At 42.8% G+C, this 17,457-nt stretch overlaps 1 protein-coding gene across 6 annotated transcripts in view; it reads left to right on the top strand.

Moving 5' to 3' along the window:
• Positions 1-17,457, top strand: part of cps1 (carbamoyl-phosphate synthase 1, mitochondrial) — an 80,638-nt gene that overhangs the window by 26,724 nt on the left and 36,457 nt on the right. For all 6 annotated transcript variants that reach the window (XM_027155268.2, XM_027155265.2, XM_027155266.2 and 3 more), the window contains 8 exons: positions 1-49; positions 1,051-1,169; positions 6,256-6,397; positions 7,898-7,963; positions 9,997-10,060; positions 10,330-10,511; positions 14,190-14,384; positions 16,852-16,919. The exon at positions 1-49 is cut by the window's left edge and continues 128 nt beyond it. In XM_027155268.2, coding sequence (XP_027011069.2) covers positions 1-49; positions 1,051-1,169; positions 6,256-6,397; positions 7,898-7,963; positions 9,997-10,060; positions 10,330-10,511; positions 14,190-14,384; positions 16,852-16,919 — 885 coding nt within the window. The remainder of the gene's footprint in view (positions 50-1,050; positions 1,170-6,255; positions 6,398-7,897; positions 7,964-9,996; positions 10,061-10,329; positions 10,512-14,189; positions 14,385-16,851; positions 16,920-17,457) is intronic.

Consider the following 17,457-nt stretch of genomic DNA (forward strand, 5'->3'; position numbering starts at 1 on the left):
CCAGGAGCTCGCCGTTCCCTCGAGCACTCGTATTTTCTCCCTGGCTAAGGTAGAGCTCAGGACTCGTGTGGAACTCAGAGTAACCCTCACACATCTATATTCAGCTTTGACTGGTGTAGGCGGTGCAGCATATGCTCTTCTACTCACTAGCACACAGAATGATGAAGCTTAGGCATTATAAAAACCTTACAGCTAGCATTTTAGTTTAAACTGCTCATTTGCACTCAGTATTTATTTTAGTCGAGTATGTTTGCGAGGTCAGGCCGTGAGTGGGCCGACACTAAAATGTTTTGTACACCTGTTCGATGGCGACATCTGTCAGCCTCCACTTCTTCTGCTGTTCTTGCAGGCTCACTTCATTATTCTAACACAATTACAAAGAATTATTTTCCAAACTGTAGACCAGAATAACCTTGAGAAGAATCTATTATGTACAGTGAATATATTTCCGTAAAGCCAGTCGCTGTGTGAAATCAAATATTTTATGAGTGCTGGATAAAATGATTCGATATTAGAGAACAAATGGCCCAAAGTGCATCAAGCCAGGAAATATCAATAACTCTCAAGGTTAGATTCGCCGTAATTGCCGCCCCGTAATTTCATGCCGGTCTCTTTCCACTCGAGCTTCCGATTCGCCGGGTGCCCGAGCAGTCACGGCTCATCGGTCTCGCCGTTTTACATTCAGCGGAGGCAGCGTTGCTTACCGCTTGCAATCAGGAGCCATTATCCCTCACTTAACAACGACCCAACAATACCTTACTGATTCCTGTTTTCTACAACAATCCCTTTTTACTGATACAAAACAAAATGGAAACGTCTGATCTAAAATGAGTCAGAACTCTGCTGGATTTTATTGTGACACGTGTGTTGTTTCCTCTGTTTATAACCTTACACTCAGAGATTTAGAGGCTTATACACAAACATTTGGTGAAACACTTGTGAAACAATACAAATCCTTAAAGCCATGAGTGACGTGACAAAGCAGACGAAACAAGCACTCATTCTAGCTTTAGACTCAGAGTTCATCAGCGTGTCTTTCTTCCTCTCTAGGCCCTACATGACGGCGTCAGTGTGGACCAGATTCATGAGCTCACGGCTATCGATAAGTGGTTTCTGCACAAACTGAGGTGCATCACAGAGGTGGAGCAGAGGCTACGTCAGTACGACAGGTGAACATCCGACATATAAAATAAACCGATTGCATTTCTGACCAAACGGATGCCAGGTGTTTGTTTGCCACTAGATGGTGATGTTGGGACAGAGTTCAGCTTCTCATAAGACTTCACCTTCATCCTGTCAGTCCAACACAGTGACTCTACAGTGGCTCAAAGTTCGCCAAAGATTCATTTCATTTTATTGAGTCACTCGTGAGGTTTGAACTCCGACTTCATGACTTTAACTCTCTGACTCGTGACTTTTATTTTTTTTTTTAAATCACTGAATCACTCTGTATTTATTCCTCATGCAATTTCAGTCCAGTGTAATGCTCACTTTTGTTTGTATAAGCACTTATTAGGAATAAACTCTCTCATAAAGGAGGGGAGGAGAGGAGATGAGAAAAGAGGACAAGATAGGGGAAGAGAGGAGAGGACAGAAGAGAAGAAAAGAGGACAAGATAGGGGAGGAGAGAAGAGGACAAGACAGGGGAGGAGAGAAGAGGACAAGACAGGAGAGGAGAGAAGAGGACAAGATGAGAGGAGAGAAGAGGACAAGACAGGGGAGGAGAGGAGAGAAGAGGACAAGATGAGAGAAGAGAAGAGGACAAGACAGGAGAGGAGAGAAGAGGACAAGATGAGAGGAGAGAAGAGGACAAGACAGGAGAGGAGAGAAGAGGACAAGATGAGAGGAGACGAGAGAAGAGAAGAGGACAAGACAGGAGGAGGGTAGAGAAGAGGACAAGACAGGGGAGGAGAGGAGAGAAGAGGACAAGATAGGGGAAGAGAGGAGAGGACAGAAGAGAAGAAAAGAGGACAAGATAGGGGAGGAGAGAAGAGGACAAGACAGGAGAGGAGAGAAGAGGACAAGATGAGAGAAGAGAAGAGGACAAGACAGGGGAGGAGAGGAGAGAAGAGGACAAGATGAGAGGAGAGAAGAGAAGAGGACAAGATAGGGGAGGAGAGAAGAGGACAAGATGAGAGGAGAGAAGAGGACAAGACAGGGGAGGAGAGGAGAGAAGAGGACAAGATGAGAGGAGAGAAGAGAACAAGACAGGGGAGGAGAGGAGAGAAGAGGACAAGATGAGAGGAGAGAAGAGGAGGAGAGAAGAGGACAAGATGAGAGGAGATGAGAGAAGAGAAGAGGACAAGACAGGAGGAGGGTAGAGAAGAGGACAAGACAGGGGAGGAGAGGAGAGAAGAGAATAGTACAAGACAGGGGAGGAGAGGAGAGAAGAGTACAAGAGAGGAGAGGAGAGAAGAGAGGAGAGGACAATACAGGGGAGGAGAGAAGAGAGGGGAGGACAGTACAGGGGAGGAGAGGAGAGGATACTTCTCATTTATACAAATCAGGGCAACAGACTTCGATTATAAAGCATCAGAGTACACAGATGAGGGACAGCAGGGTTATATCATCTAGTCTCCTACCTGTCGCTCACCTCCAGCTCACTTATAACGAACCGTCTCCTGTCGCTTTGCCGTTGTGACTCGCCGTAGGTCTGAACGTCGTATATGTAGCACGTTATTCACTTTTACAGAAAACCAAAGATGACCAGTGTGGGTGAAAGTCACAGAGAAGACGGCACAGGAAGCCCGGCTGCCCCTTTTCACGTTTCATTAAAATGCACCAGTGAAATGTTTACCGAAGTGTCTGTATTATTCATCAGTCATGGTGGAGTTTATTTTAGTGAATCAACTGATCAAATATCTCACTGCAATATGCATGAAACTCTGCTTTGAAGCCCAGACACAGCTCTAATACACACTTATTGAAGTCTGCTTGTCTCTCCGTGTTTGTTTGTGACGTGTTCGTGTAGAGAGTTTTAATGGCAGGAAAGATTAACGATAGCTGGAATCATTTCAGGCTTTTAAACACATGGTTCTCACTTCACGGCTTCACCAGAAGGTAAAGGAATAGTGTCGGTGTTCATTGGACGGTTGTTTGTCTTGTCTGGATGCTGAAGCCAATCGGCTGTGGATCGGTAATGAACATGACTAAACATGTTAAAGTTAGACACGAAGGTGCGAGTGGGAATCACTCAGTCTTCTGTAGGGGTCTGTTAGAAATGCTGAACTATAAAGCACACAGTTTGCTTAGTGGTTAGCACGTTCGCCTCACACCTCCAGGGTTGGGGGTTCGATTCCCACCTCCACCTTGTGTGTGTGGAGTTTGCATGTTCTCCCCGTGCCTCGGGGGTTTCCTCCGGGTACTCCGGTTTCCTCCCCCGGTCCAAAGACATGCATGGTAGGTTGATTGGCATCTCTGGAAAATTGTCCGTAGTGCGTGAGTGTGTGAGTGAACGAGAGTGTGTGTGTGTGCCCTGTGATGGGTTGGCACTCCGTCCAGGGTGTATCCTGCCTCGATGCCCGATGACGCCTGAGAGAGGCACAGGCTCCCCGTGACCAGAGAAGTTCGGATAAGCGGTAGAAGATGAATGAATGGATGAATGAATTTCTGCCTGAGGTGACGATGGTGAGGAAAAACTCCCTGAGATGATATGAGGAAGAAACCTTGAGAGGAACCAGGCTCAGAAGTGACCCTCATCCTCATCTGGGTGACAGGAAATAATGTCAATGTAAATAATGTCCTTTCTACATCAGTTTGTAGTGGAGTGGAATTGTGCAGCCGAGAGCTCCTGAGGAACCAACAGGTCAGAATTCATTACAGACTTACAGACGCTAATTCCTTCCTGTCGAAGTCTTCAAATGATCGCTGATGAAGTTTTAGACTAACTTTCGCCGGTGCGAAAGCCTCCTTATACCGATCCTGAGAAATTGAGGGCAAGATTTTAATGTGAAAGTCAGACAAAATGTCAGTAAACAGGCTGTTTTAGCTGTCTGGGTAGAGTGAGGTGGATCGGCTGTGTTTCTTCTTAGTCAGACTTCCTGAGTGAGCGAGAACCTGAGCCTTTGTGAGGCAGAAGAAAGCAAGGCTGCGATCTCATACACAAACCCAGAAGCTGCTTATTATTAAGTCGACTCTTGTCCACTGACATGTGCTCGTGGGGTTCATGTGGTAAATTTCTGTGTTTTTAATCTCTCGCTGAGAGGAGGTTTGAAACGTCAGTTCAGAGTGTTGTAAGTGATGAGAGCAGGATGACTCTCGGCTCTCTGAATGACTCGTTTTGGTTAAATGAGACTTTACGTGTGAGTGTGAGGCGGCGTGATGTTTCCATGCAGCGCAGGTCAGTAACTAACCTCCGAGTTTGTGTGGAGTAAAAGCTCACAGTTGGTGTGTGGGATTGTTGATGAGATTGTGTTGCCACAGAGACTGGCACTGTGAAGCGGAACAGACCCACTGCCCCACACTGGGGTATCTCAACAGCGCGTCTGCTACCACCTCTCTCTCCCTCTCCCTCTCTCTCTCTCTCTCTCTCTCTCTATGTTTCTCTCTCTCTGTCTCTCTCTCACTCTGTCTCTCTCTTTCTCTTACTCTCACTCTCTCTCTCTCTCTCTCTCTCTCTCTCTCTCTATGCCTCTATGTCTCTCTCTTTGTCTATGCATCTATGTCTCTCTCTCTCTCTCTATGTCTCTCTCTCTCTTTCTCTCTCTATCTCTCTCTCTTTCTCTCTCTATGTTTATCTGTCTGTCTGTCTGTCTGTCTGTCTCTCTCTCACTCTGTCTCTATCTCTCTCGTTCTCTCACTCTCTCTCTCACTCTGTCTCTTTCTCTTACTCTCTCTCTCATTCTCTCTCTATGTCTCTCTGTCTGTCTCTCTCTCTCTCTCTCTCTCTCTCTCTCTCTCTCTCTCTCTCACTCTGTCTCTCTCTCTTTCTCTTACTCTCATTCTCTCTCTCTCTCATTCTCTCTCTCTCTCTCTCTCATTCTCTCTCTCTCTCTCTCTCTCTCTCTCTCTCTCTCTCTCTCTCCGAGCCCAAATCTGGAGGCTTTCTGTTTTTACTACCATAATGCACGGCACATTTGTTTGGAGTCTAACAGCCCACGGCCTGTCGCACTGTGTTCACACACCGAGTCTGCTCCTTGGCATGTGTGGCATAAATTATAATCTTAAACCATCGAGGAGACGCTGACGCTGTCAGGCCCGGTTTCTGGTGCTGCAGCAACAAAGACAGTTAAGCTGCAGTAAGAACAGCAGCGATGCCAATGGAAACCACACACCAGAACATCACAGCGTGTGTGTGTGTGTGTGTGTGTGTGTGCGCACACCAGGCTAACCGTAATTACACCATCCCCATGGTGACGTGTATGTATTTATTTTTTCCACGTCTTTGTGATTACACCGTCTGAATGTGAACTTTCTGCCTCTTTGAAATCACGATATGGATTCATGTTGATCATCAGATTAGTTTCACACTACTTGATTTCTGTTTAACGAGTTTATCAATTATCGACAATTATGAAATATATCATTGTCCGGAAATAAAGACGCAAATGTTTAGTTTTAGATGTCGTGTACATCACGGCACCTGTAATAAAGATCAAGGACTCGAAATTTTTAGAAAAGAAAGTTTACAGAATTATATTTTCATGTCAGTAACGAGTGTAATATTTCATTTTACTGCATTGTTGTTTCATTTTATTGTCAAAAAGATCGATTTTTAAAGCCATTTCGATCACCTATTGATAAACCTGATCACTATGGCAACCAGTAGTTGCATAAAACAGTTTAACGTTTTGTCTTCTTATAGGGTGCCATTACTTTTGTCTCACTTGAACGGCTAGTCTTATTGGTCCTGATTTATGGCTTTGTGTTGGGTTGCTTTCTAATCTGTGTATAAACTTACATTAAAGCAGCAAACAGCAGATAATGATAATAATAATAATAATAATAATCAAAGTTAATATTATGGGATATTCATGAAATATTAATGCTTTTCTTTACAATAATGATTTTCTGAGTAATGAGTAATCTGGAAAAAAACAGTGTAATGCAACCACAAGCACTTTATACATAATCATACTAATCTGAACTGATATATGATGTTTCTACTTATTTCTTTTCTCTGTAGAGTTAAATTCTTTTGTTATCAATCGAATGGCTGGAACAGTCGACCAGTAGAAGTGTTCCAGCGCTTGGTGTAGTGTGTATGTTTGTGAGCGTGACTAATAAAATTGTCAAATTGTTTTTTCTCTCTCTCAGCTCCACCGTTCCAGCTGATGTTCTGCTGAAGGCCAAGCAGGATGGTTTCTCAGACCGGCAGGTTGGTCATGCCCTCGGGACCACAGAGGCAGAGACACGCTCGCTCAGATTGAGCCACGACATCAAGCCCTGGGTCAAACAGGTCCGGACATCACCATGGACATCACGATAACCACAGAAACCTGTACATATGTACACACTGGGAAAAAAAATTACATTTAAGACAAAATATTAAGTATAGTTCACTTCAAAATATCGTTTCTCAACAAAATATTGCTTATACTAAACTTTAAATCAGTTCGATTCAATATCATTTATATAGTCATGCTAACGACGGACGTTTCCACAGAGCAGCTTTAAAGGATTGTAAAAAAAAAAATAATAATAATAATCTGAATAAAATTTGCATTTTTTAAGGTTTAGATTTATCGCAAATGAGCAAGCCAGAGGCAACGGTGGGGAGGACAATGTCCCAGAGACGATCTGAGGATGAAACCTTTAAAGGACTTAAAAGAGAACTTTTGAATCATCTGGTTGAGAGCTAGATTATATTAGAGAGCTAGATTATAAATCTCAAAAATGTTTTTATATCTGTATATGACATAGTCAAAAGAAATTGTACACCCAGAAACGTTTGAGCAACAAAGTTCGAGCGTATAGATTTCTCTTAACTCACTTCCTGCCAACGAAGGTTCAGTGATGGAGACTCGAGAGAGCGCAGGGCCGACCGACAGCCTTTCAAAGTTACTACAAAGTTTTTACTATTAACGTAAACCAGGTACTCTGTGAACTCCCACCTGGATGTTAGGGATGATTTGACCCACAAGTATAAACACAGTGCTGTGGTACTGTGATGAGTGTGAAACACCAGCGTTGTGGGATGTATCTAGGGCTGGGCGATACGGCTTAAATCTGTATCACGATATCAGCGTGTCATATCGGTCGATATCGATAATTATCGATGTTATTTATGACCCATTTAAAATAAGGACCAGGAGAGAAATATATTAGATTTAAACCTTTTTATTTTAAACTTAACCTTCCTCTGATCTAAGTCTAAAGTCACAATGAACACTTAACAATTATCTCTTAACATTTAAGGTGCAAAATGACAGAAAATTTAAGACATTTTCTTGCATAATGTGCAGACGACATTGGTGTGACTACGGTCAGACTTATCCAAAAAACCGCCCTACTGGCAGAAGGTGCGGCGCTCGTTTTCTGCTCATCAGTCGCCGGTTACTGAAGAGGAATCCAGCGGACCAGCACGAGACAAGACGATGATACTGTTACATGATTGGCTGGTAGCGTGTCACTCCCTATGTTGCGACTGCCTTTGTTAATGCAAGCAAACTCGCTTCGCAACCGCTGTTTTCTTCCGGGGAAGAATAAAAAATATCGAAAGTTTTATCGAGCACATTTTTTTTATTATTGATATCGATCACGTGTCTATCGCGATACATATCGTTATCGTTTTCTCGCCCAGCCCTGGTTTGATTCTCAGCTCAGCTGTGAGATTTTATTCTAGGCCTTAAAAAGGAAACACATAACGTTTACGTTCATTTCACCGAGAATTACATTCAGATTTTTTCAGAGTTACAAGTACTAATGTACTAATGATGTGAACTGCTGTGTTTTTCAGATCGACACGCTCGCTGCAGAATATCCTGCTGTCACTAACTACCTGTACTGTACCTACCACGGCCAGGTGAGACACCACCGAGGTGATAAATGGTCGGGTGTGACGTTATTGAAGAGCTTATGGGTATCACAGCAGTGTGAGGAACAGCTTCATTGTGTTGTACTTACTGCACAATCAACAGTAGATGCTGGTGCTTCAGTGTTATTATGAGAAAATAGTCATCATGAGGTGGAGTTTTCCAATAACAACACACACTGAAAGGCTTCCTCTTTTATTCCGCATCAGTTTACCTGTGATTGTATTTTTGTTTATTTAAGAATGACATCATACTTTTTATCCATTTCTAGTTACCTTTAGGCTACACAGATTGGGTTAGTTCCTGTTACGTGTTTACATTCTAAATAAACCAGATACAGCTTTCCTTTTGATTCTGACACATCACTGACACTGGAGACTCCTTCCAGTGGTGTTAAACACTGAACACTGGAATATTAACTGCACCACAAACTGATAAACTGGTGTTTTAGTCTGGACTTAAATTCATCTTACATTCAAGTTAAGAAAATATGTTTTAATCCAGTTGTACAGAATAACTACCATACTAGCTGTTATTGAGCTGTTGCTATAGAAACAGTAATGATGTATGCGCAAACAAAAAAATCGCACAAAATCACGCACACAAATGCAAAACTGCACGCACACACACATACACACACACACACATAAAACTGCATAACTGCAAACATGCACACACACACACATACACACACACACATATAAAACTGCATAACTGCAAACACACACACACACACATAAAACTGCATAACTGCAAACACACACACATAAAACTGCATAACTGCAAACACACACACACACACACACACATATAAAACTGCATAACTGCAAACACACACACACACACACACACACACACATAAAACTGCATAACTGCAAACACACACACATAAAACTGCATAACTGCAAACACACACACACACACACACACATATAAAACTGCATAACTGCAAACACACACACACATATAAAACTGCATAACTGCAAACACACACACACACACACACACACACACATATAAAACTGCATAATTGCAAACATGCAAACACACACACACACACACACAGAAAACTGCATAACTGCAAACACACACACACACACACACACATATAAAACTGCATAACTGCAAACACGCACACACAAAAATGCCAAACTATTTAATCCACCATATTAGCTGTGATTGAGCTGTTGCTATAGAAACGGTAATGTATGCGCAAACAAAAAAATCGCACAAAATCACACACACAAATGCAAAACTGCACACACGCACACACACATATAAAACTGCATAACTGCAAACACGCACACACACACACACATAGAAAACTGCATAACTGCAAACACACACACACACATATAAAACTGCATAACTGCAAACACGCACACACACACACATATAAAACTGCATAACTGCAAACACGCACACACACACACATATAAAACTGCATAACTGCAAACACGCACACACAAAAATGCCAAACTATTTAATCCACCATATTAGCTGTGATTGAGCTGTTGCTATAGAAACAGTAATGTATGCACAAACAAAAAAAAATCGCAAAAAAATCACACACACAAATGCAAAACTGCACACATACACACTTACACATACACACACATAAAACTGCATAACTGCAAACACACACAAACACACAAAAAACTCATAACTGCACACTCACACACATAAACCACATAACTGCAAAAACGCGGACACACACACACAAAAATGCCAAACTGCACAAATACACACACAAAATATCACAAATATCATAAAAAAGCATAAAATGTTAAACAATTTGAGATTTAACAGAAATACAAATTTAAAAAAGTTTTATTTATTGTATTTGTTTGATTGTTGCGACATTGGATTTCTTCATCGTAAAGCATGTTGTGTGAAATAAAGTAACACAACAGAAGCATAAATTCTGTGGGTGACCTGTGTGTTTGGTCATCTTTCTGTTATTATTAATATTATTATTAACTATTAAAGTTTTATTAAGCACTTGCTTTTTCTGTTCCATTAGGAACATGATCTGGACTTCAGAGATCAGAGTGTGATGGTTTTAGGCTGTGGCCCTTATCACATTGGTGAGTAATTGAGGTGGTTTCTTCTCAGCACGACACACACGTTTAGTGAAGGAGTCCCATAGTCTCTCCGTCTGCTAGTAAGAGAGAGAAGATTAAGGCGAAATGCCGCCATGCTAATTATATGATGCAGAGAGTTCCGATGTAACTTTTTACAAACCCTAGGGCAGAGTCAGTTGCACTACCATACTCTCACTTGGAGTTCATCATCATCTCCAGTCTATAGCGATGAGTTAAACGCCGGCTCGGTTCGATTCTCTCCCGTGTCGCAGGCAGCAGCGTGGAGTTCGACTGGTGTGCCGTGTCCAGCATCCGAGCCCTCAGACAGATGGGCAAGCGCACAGTGGTTGTGAACCACAACCCCGAGACGGTCAGCACCGACTTCGACGAGTGCGACCGCCTCTATTTCGAGGAGCTGACGCTCGAGCGCATCCTGGACATCGATCATCAAGAGGTAAGGGGTCAAAGGTCACACCAGTACAGGCAATATGCATACTAGGGCTTTTCACATGTGAAATAGTTCATTCCCGGTAAACAGAATGTGACGTTTCACACCGCCCGTAGGCAACGGCTCACGCTTTCACATCAGGGACGATAATCTTCAGGTCTGTCGTTCTACTTCTACACCCGAGCAGGTCTTCTTATCTTTCACAGCTTTCTGAGTTTTGCCGCTTGACTTTATCTTATTATACCATTTTTATACAACTGAGCAATTGAGGGTTAAGGGCTTTGCTCAAGGGGCCCAACAGTGGCAGCTTGGTGGACTCACAACCTTCCGATTGGTAGCCTAACACCTTAACCACTAGGCTACCACATGCCCCCATATATTTCACATGATATGAGGTGTACACTATACATTGTTTTACACTCTACACGTTTGGCACCGCGGTCCAGAGTCAATACCGTAAAAGCCGTGCCGATCCTGCTGCAGAGCAGAGTGTCATAACCCAGAGGAATAAGCCGTACTAACCCCGATTCTAAATTTCATGTGGGAAAACTTCCCCTACACGGGGGTAAAAGAGCGGTTTAGAATGACAAACCGGGGTTAAGAGCAGTGTGATATTAGATCGTAAATGTTGTTCCATTTGTAGAGCTCACAAGTATTTGTGTTTATTAGTGGATTCCTAAAAGAAGACATTTCATACAGGACAGAATGTAGTATGTATCATGACCTTCTTTTGCTGCTCAGGACAAAGAAAACAATAAGATGTAGGAGGATGTAGGAGTAGCAGACAATAAAAAAAGACAAAAAACTCAGTAAACACGAAAGGCTCAGGCGATCAACGACCAGATAATAGATCAAAACCGAACAGCAAAAGGAATCCGACCATGAAAATGGACAACTGAAACAAAGGATTGAGAATGACAGAACACCAGCAGAACAAAGGAACATATCCTTCATAATGAGACTGGAGCAAAAAGGGCTTAATAAAGGTGAGCAGTCAGAGTGGGACAACAGGAAACGGCTGTGGGTGAAATGCTTTTGTTCACATATCCTTAGCCATGATACAGCAACCCTGTAGCAGAGATGGTTAAGGGCTTTGCTCAAGGGCCCAACAGTGGCAGCTTGGTAGTGCTGGGGCTCGAACCCCAATCATCTGATCAACAACCCAGAGCCTTAACCACTTGAGCCACAATGTACATGTGTGCAGATGAGTATGAGCCGTGCAGTACAGTGCAGTACAGTGCAGTGTAGTGCAGGATAGTGTAGTACAGTGCAGTGTAGTGCAGGATAGTGTAGTACAGTGCAGTACAGTGTAGTGCAGTACAGTGCAGTGTAGTGCAGGATAGTGTAGTACAGTGCAGTACAGTACAGTGTAGTAAAGTGTAGTGTAGTACAGTGCAGTACAGTATAATACAGTGCAGTACAGTGTAGTGTAGTGCAGTACAGTGCAGTGTAGTGCAGGATAGTGTAGTACAGTGCAGTACAGTACAGTGTAGTAAAGTGTAGTGTAGTACAGTGCAGTACAGTATAATACAGTGCAGTACAGTGTAGTGTAGTGCAGTACAGTGCAGTGTAGTGCAGGATAGTGTAGTACAGTGCAGTACAGTGTAGTGCAGTACAGTGCAGTGTAGTGCAGGATAGTGTAGTACAGTGCAGTACAGTGTAGTGCAGTACAGTGCAGTGTAGTGCAGGATAGTGTAGTACAGTGCAGTACAGTAAAGTGTAGTGTAGTACAGTGCAGTACAGTATAATACAGTGCAGTACAGTGTAGTGCAGTACAGTGTAGTGTAGTGCAGTACAGTGTAGTGCAGTACAGTGTAGTGCAGTGCAGTGTAGTACAGTGCAGTACAGTGTAGTGCAGTACAGTGTAGTGCAGTACAGTGTAGTGCAGTGCAGTGTAGTACAGTGCAGTACAGTGTAGTGCAGTACAGTGTAGTGTAGTACAGTGTAGTGCAGTGCAGTGTAGTACAGTGCAGTACAGTGTAGTGCAGTACAGTGTAGTGTAGTACAGTGCAGTACAGTACAGTGTAGTACAGTGCAATACAGTGTAGTGCAGTACAGTGCAGTGCAGTACAGTGTAGTGCAGTACAGTGTAGTGCAGTACAGTGCAGGATAGTGTAGTAAAGTGTAGTGTAGTACAGTGTAGTAAAGTGTAGTGTAGTACAGTGCAGTACAGTACAATGCAGTGCAGTACAGTACAGTGTAGTGCAGTGCAGTACAGTGTAGTACAGTACAGTGTAGTACAGTGCAGTACAGTACAGTGCAGTACAGTACAGTGTAGTGCAGTACAGTGCAGTGCAGTACAGTGCAGTACAGTACAGTGTAGTGCAGTGCAGTGCAGTACAGTGTAGTGCAGTACAGTACAGTGTAGTACAGTGCAGTACAGTACAGTGTAGTACAGTACAGTGCAGTACAGTACAGTGTAGTACAGTGTAGTACAGTACAGTGCAGTACAGTACAGTGTAGTACAGTGTAGTCATTTGTAGTACAAAGCATCAGGAGGATTGCAGTTAGTCTAAAGCTTTTTCACTCTGATTCAGACAAAATGGTCAAGATTCCAAATACTTACTTACTGTAAATCTACAAAAGTATGAAGAATTTAATGTCAGAATGTAAAAGTAACACAATAGAATATTACACTTGGAAATGAAATTAGACTTTGAGAAAGACTATAATAGAAGACTATAAAAATAAAAAACAACAATAGAGGACTGGACTATTCTTTATCTGTCAGAAAAAGGAATATTTCTCTAGTACATACACAGAGCTGAACATAACAGCTGAAACCTTTTCCCTCAGATCCTGCAGCCTTTCTTTTTCTTCTACAGTTTGTAGTCCCATGTCAGTGCTTTGCTCTGACCTTTTAAACCACGAGAGTCCGACTCTCATCAGCCTACCGGTAAAACCCCATTAAAGTGAAGTGTGTTCAAAATAAAAGCGCCAAGGATCTCACAGAGAAGCGATCTCTGATTAATGTCTGTGCAGCTAATAACCCGCTACTCTCGTCTTACGAGCAATTAACTCACCAGGAGCTGCTTCGGGACATAAGGCAAGCTGGTATTATCTTGACTCTCCATCTCCATAGAGACTGCAAAGCCCTGATCGCATCCAGACACGCTTAGAGTAAAACCACCTCTTCGGCTGAGATCTCCGTCTCCGTGTGCCCCACGATACCCCCTTGACTTTTACTCTCCCGTTCTAAGCCGGTACGAGTGGTAATAACGGATCATAAGGTGATTAAGAGTTTATTTAATTCATTTCTTTATTTGAGGTGAGAGTTCAATATGAATCGGTTCCATGGAAGGTGAGATTCCCAGATGGGTAATTACCAGGAGTGTGTTAGCAGCATGGGGTAAAAACTGGACCGTAGCGTGGGAATGGGGGCATTTGGAAGGTTTAGGGAAATTCAGTGTTTTGGAGTGGGGATACACCAAAAGCTGCACTTGAATAGCGAAGTGAATGTGCTGTTGTCTTGCCATGGGAATGCAGAGAGATGGATAAAAAAGATGGAAGGAAAGGGTTGCGGAATTCCTACATGGGAAAGGGATTCCAGTAGAGCGAGAGGAGGATTGGAGGAATGGAGAAGTCTATCATTGGCAAAAGGACGAATGATAAAAGAACAACCAGAGAAAAACTTGCATCACTTGTAGAAAAAGTCCTGACCTTGTTATTTTATTTCCTCTACAGAAATGTACAGGCTGCATCGTCTCAGTAGGAGGGCAGATCCCCAACAACCTGGCCATGCCACTGCACCTGAACGGAGTGAAGATTCTGGGTACAGAGCCACTGCAGATCCACCGGGCCGAGGAGAGATCTATATTCTCCAGCATCTTGGATGAGCTGGGTGTGGCTCAGGCACCATGGAAAGCCCTGAGCTCACTGGTGAGACAGTCACGTACACCATCGTGAGAACATTCAGAGCTGACGAGATGTTTTTTCTTTAGTTCTTTAATAGAATAGAATCTCAAATCTGCTTTAAAGACGCTGTTGTCTTTACAGACCCATGACGAGAAAGAGCGAGTTATCATAGCATTCTTGCTTAACTCTAGACTATTACCTACTTGTAGTTAAAACATAAACGGTTATAAGCTCTAAATCTGAGTGAAAGAAAAGCAGTAAACTAAATCACTTAAAGGTGCGGTCTCCGACGTTTGAGAAATGCTTCAGAAAACCGAGTCGGGCCGACAAACTAAACAAAAATCAAAACAAACGTGTAGCCAATGAGCAGAAAGAGGCGTGCATTGTCGATATGGGCGGAGAGAGTGTTCGGTGCGCGTGTGTGAAGTTAGCAGAAAGCGGTTTTAACATCGACATGGAGGATAAAAACAAAGAAAGAAAGAGAAGAAAGACTTACGATAAGGACAAGAAGTAGGACGTGTTAATATAGGATCAGCTTTCCAGCGCTGGAGAGAACTGAAGGAGCAGGAAGTTGGCCACATATTCACAGGTTGGAGTTTCCCGAGTCAATAACTCCTGAGCTAAACGCTGTTACTACACAAATAACACCTCTTTTCTATCGTAGTAATGTAGAGAGGCAGCTACAACCGCGTTTTGTGTAGTAACAGCGTTTAGCTCAGGAGTTATTGACTCGGGAAACTCCGACCTGTGAATATGTGGCCGACTTTACTTAAGACGCCGAGGCACTTTTTTCCTTCTCGATAGGTGAGTAACGTTGGTTTTGCTTTGTTACACAGAACTAATATATGCCTTTGTCCTTTACATCATTATGCTTGTGTGTCATTTTTGCTTGTTTGTTTATCTACAATCGTATTGTTCTTCCCTTCAGCTATGATAAAGACACGTTTCATTCTGTTAGTCGCCTGGGTTACGTATGTATGTGTGGGCGGAGCTATCGATACAGGGGTGGGACCCATTTGGGTTAGGGGTGTGTTTGTTTTGGTGATTTTATATGTCAACATTGGCTTTCAAACAACGGAGACCTCACCTTTAAAACACCAGCGACTTAATAAACTCACCACCTGAACAAAACCAATAAGAGGCTGATCACATTCATATAAAAATACATATAAAATAAAGTATTACAACACAAGATGAAGCAAATTAGAAGACTTTATTATCGTCACACATTACAGCAGATAGAATTCTTTTTCTTTTCTTTGCGTATCCCAGTGTTAGCGCTCGGAGCATAGGGGCAGCTTCGATACAGCCTTCCTGCACCAGAGAGGGTTAAGGGCCCGACCGATAGGACGTTTAAAGACTTTCTGTCAGTAAGAACGTATTTGCTAAACTTCTGACTAAAATTAAAACATATAGTATGAGGTGTTGAGAATGTCAGATATACAACAGCTTAACATAAATCTCAGCATTAACAGCAAACTGTAAGACGATCTCTAAATGGTTTAAACCCTTGTGTGGTGTTTGTATTTTTGTTACTCAGCCGGTGTTCGTTGGTCTGTTTGATTGTTTTTAATTCAACACAATCAAAAATTTGATGTTAAAATACTCTACAGATGTTTACTTCATCCCAATTACAAGCAATATAAACAGCATATAGGGTTAATATTTGCCCTTTACCTTTATTACGTCACAGTTTTTAATCAAAGTGCTACTCGTTTTTTGTCGTTTTTTAATAAAATGTAATAAAAAAAAATGAAAATCAAATTTAATCAAGTTATGAGTGGAAACAAATCAACAAATTTACAAGGAAGCAAAGTTTTTCAAAACTATTGACGTTTATGATTACGGGTCCCACAGACCCGAACACCATGCATCGGGGTCATCGTGCATTAACGACATACATCTCTCTCCGTTTAAGTCCAGCTCTACTCCATCCATTCACCCGGTCACCACCTTTTCTTTTTATTTATTTATTTATTTATTTAAAATTGCTGTTTCCTGTTCAGCTCATGTCAAGCATACGAACACTTCTGTTCCACAGGCTGGCTCCGGTTTTAACACTTGTGCATTTTGTAGCTCCGTCAGCACAACATGCGCTCTCCGATCCTCTTGAGATGCGCCGAATGCTCAGAGCCTCAGACACTCAAAGTGCTGAAACGTGTTGTGTTTTGTAGGAGTAGACGTCGTGTCCATTAGCCACGCCGGCTCTTTCTGTCGGAGAGAGAGAGACGGCAGCACTGCATTTTAATGGACTTTTCCCAGCTTCGGAAAACAAGCCGAGGCACGTCAAGGACAAAACAGAAAGTTTTTGGAGATAAATACAGACCGCTGTAATTGCCTTCTCATTTCTCGAACTGTAAACGTAACGCACCGAAAACTTGTCCTGATATGAAAACACACACTCTTTCGATCTACTTTCTTGTTGTGTGTTATCGGATGTTGTGTAGAACAAAGCTGCCTGACAATTGATTTATCATCGTGTGTCTTTCAGGAAGACGCTCTTGCGTTCGCCGGTCAAGTGGGTTACCCTTGCCTCCTGAGGCCCTCTTACGTTTTAAGGTGAGAAAAATAAATTATTTATTAAAGTTAGCTTTATGAGTAAATTACTGAAGGTGTATGAAAGTGACGTGACATGCGGCTAAGTACGGTGACCCGTATTCAGAACTCGTTCTCCGCATTTAACCCATCCAAAGTGCACACACAAACACACACACACCGTGAACACACACCCGGAGCAGTGGACAGCCATTTATGCTGCGGTGCCCGGGGAGCAGTTGGGGGGATTCGGTGCCTTGCTCAAGGGCACCTCAGTCGTGGTATTGCCAGCCCGAGACTCGAACCCACAACCTTAGGGTTAGGGGTCAGACTCTGGTCTTAGGGTTAAGCCAGAGTACGGCTCCCCTGGAGCAGGTGAGGTTAAGGACCTTGCTCAAGGACCCAACGTTGATGTCTCGTGCAACTTGGGGGCTCGAACCCCAACCTTCTGATCACCTTGACCTCTGGACCATCATGCCCTAACTGAGGCAATTATACTGTACATGTTTAATGTATTGGGACTGGAATGAATTAATGTGTCAAATAACAGGGCCAGGGTGCC

Source organism: Tachysurus fulvidraco, chromosome 6, assembly GCF_022655615.1.
Source record: "Tachysurus fulvidraco isolate hzauxx_2018 chromosome 6, HZAU_PFXX_2.0, whole genome shotgun sequence".
NCBI lineage: Eukaryota > Metazoa > Chordata > Actinopteri > Siluriformes > Bagridae > Tachysurus > Tachysurus fulvidraco.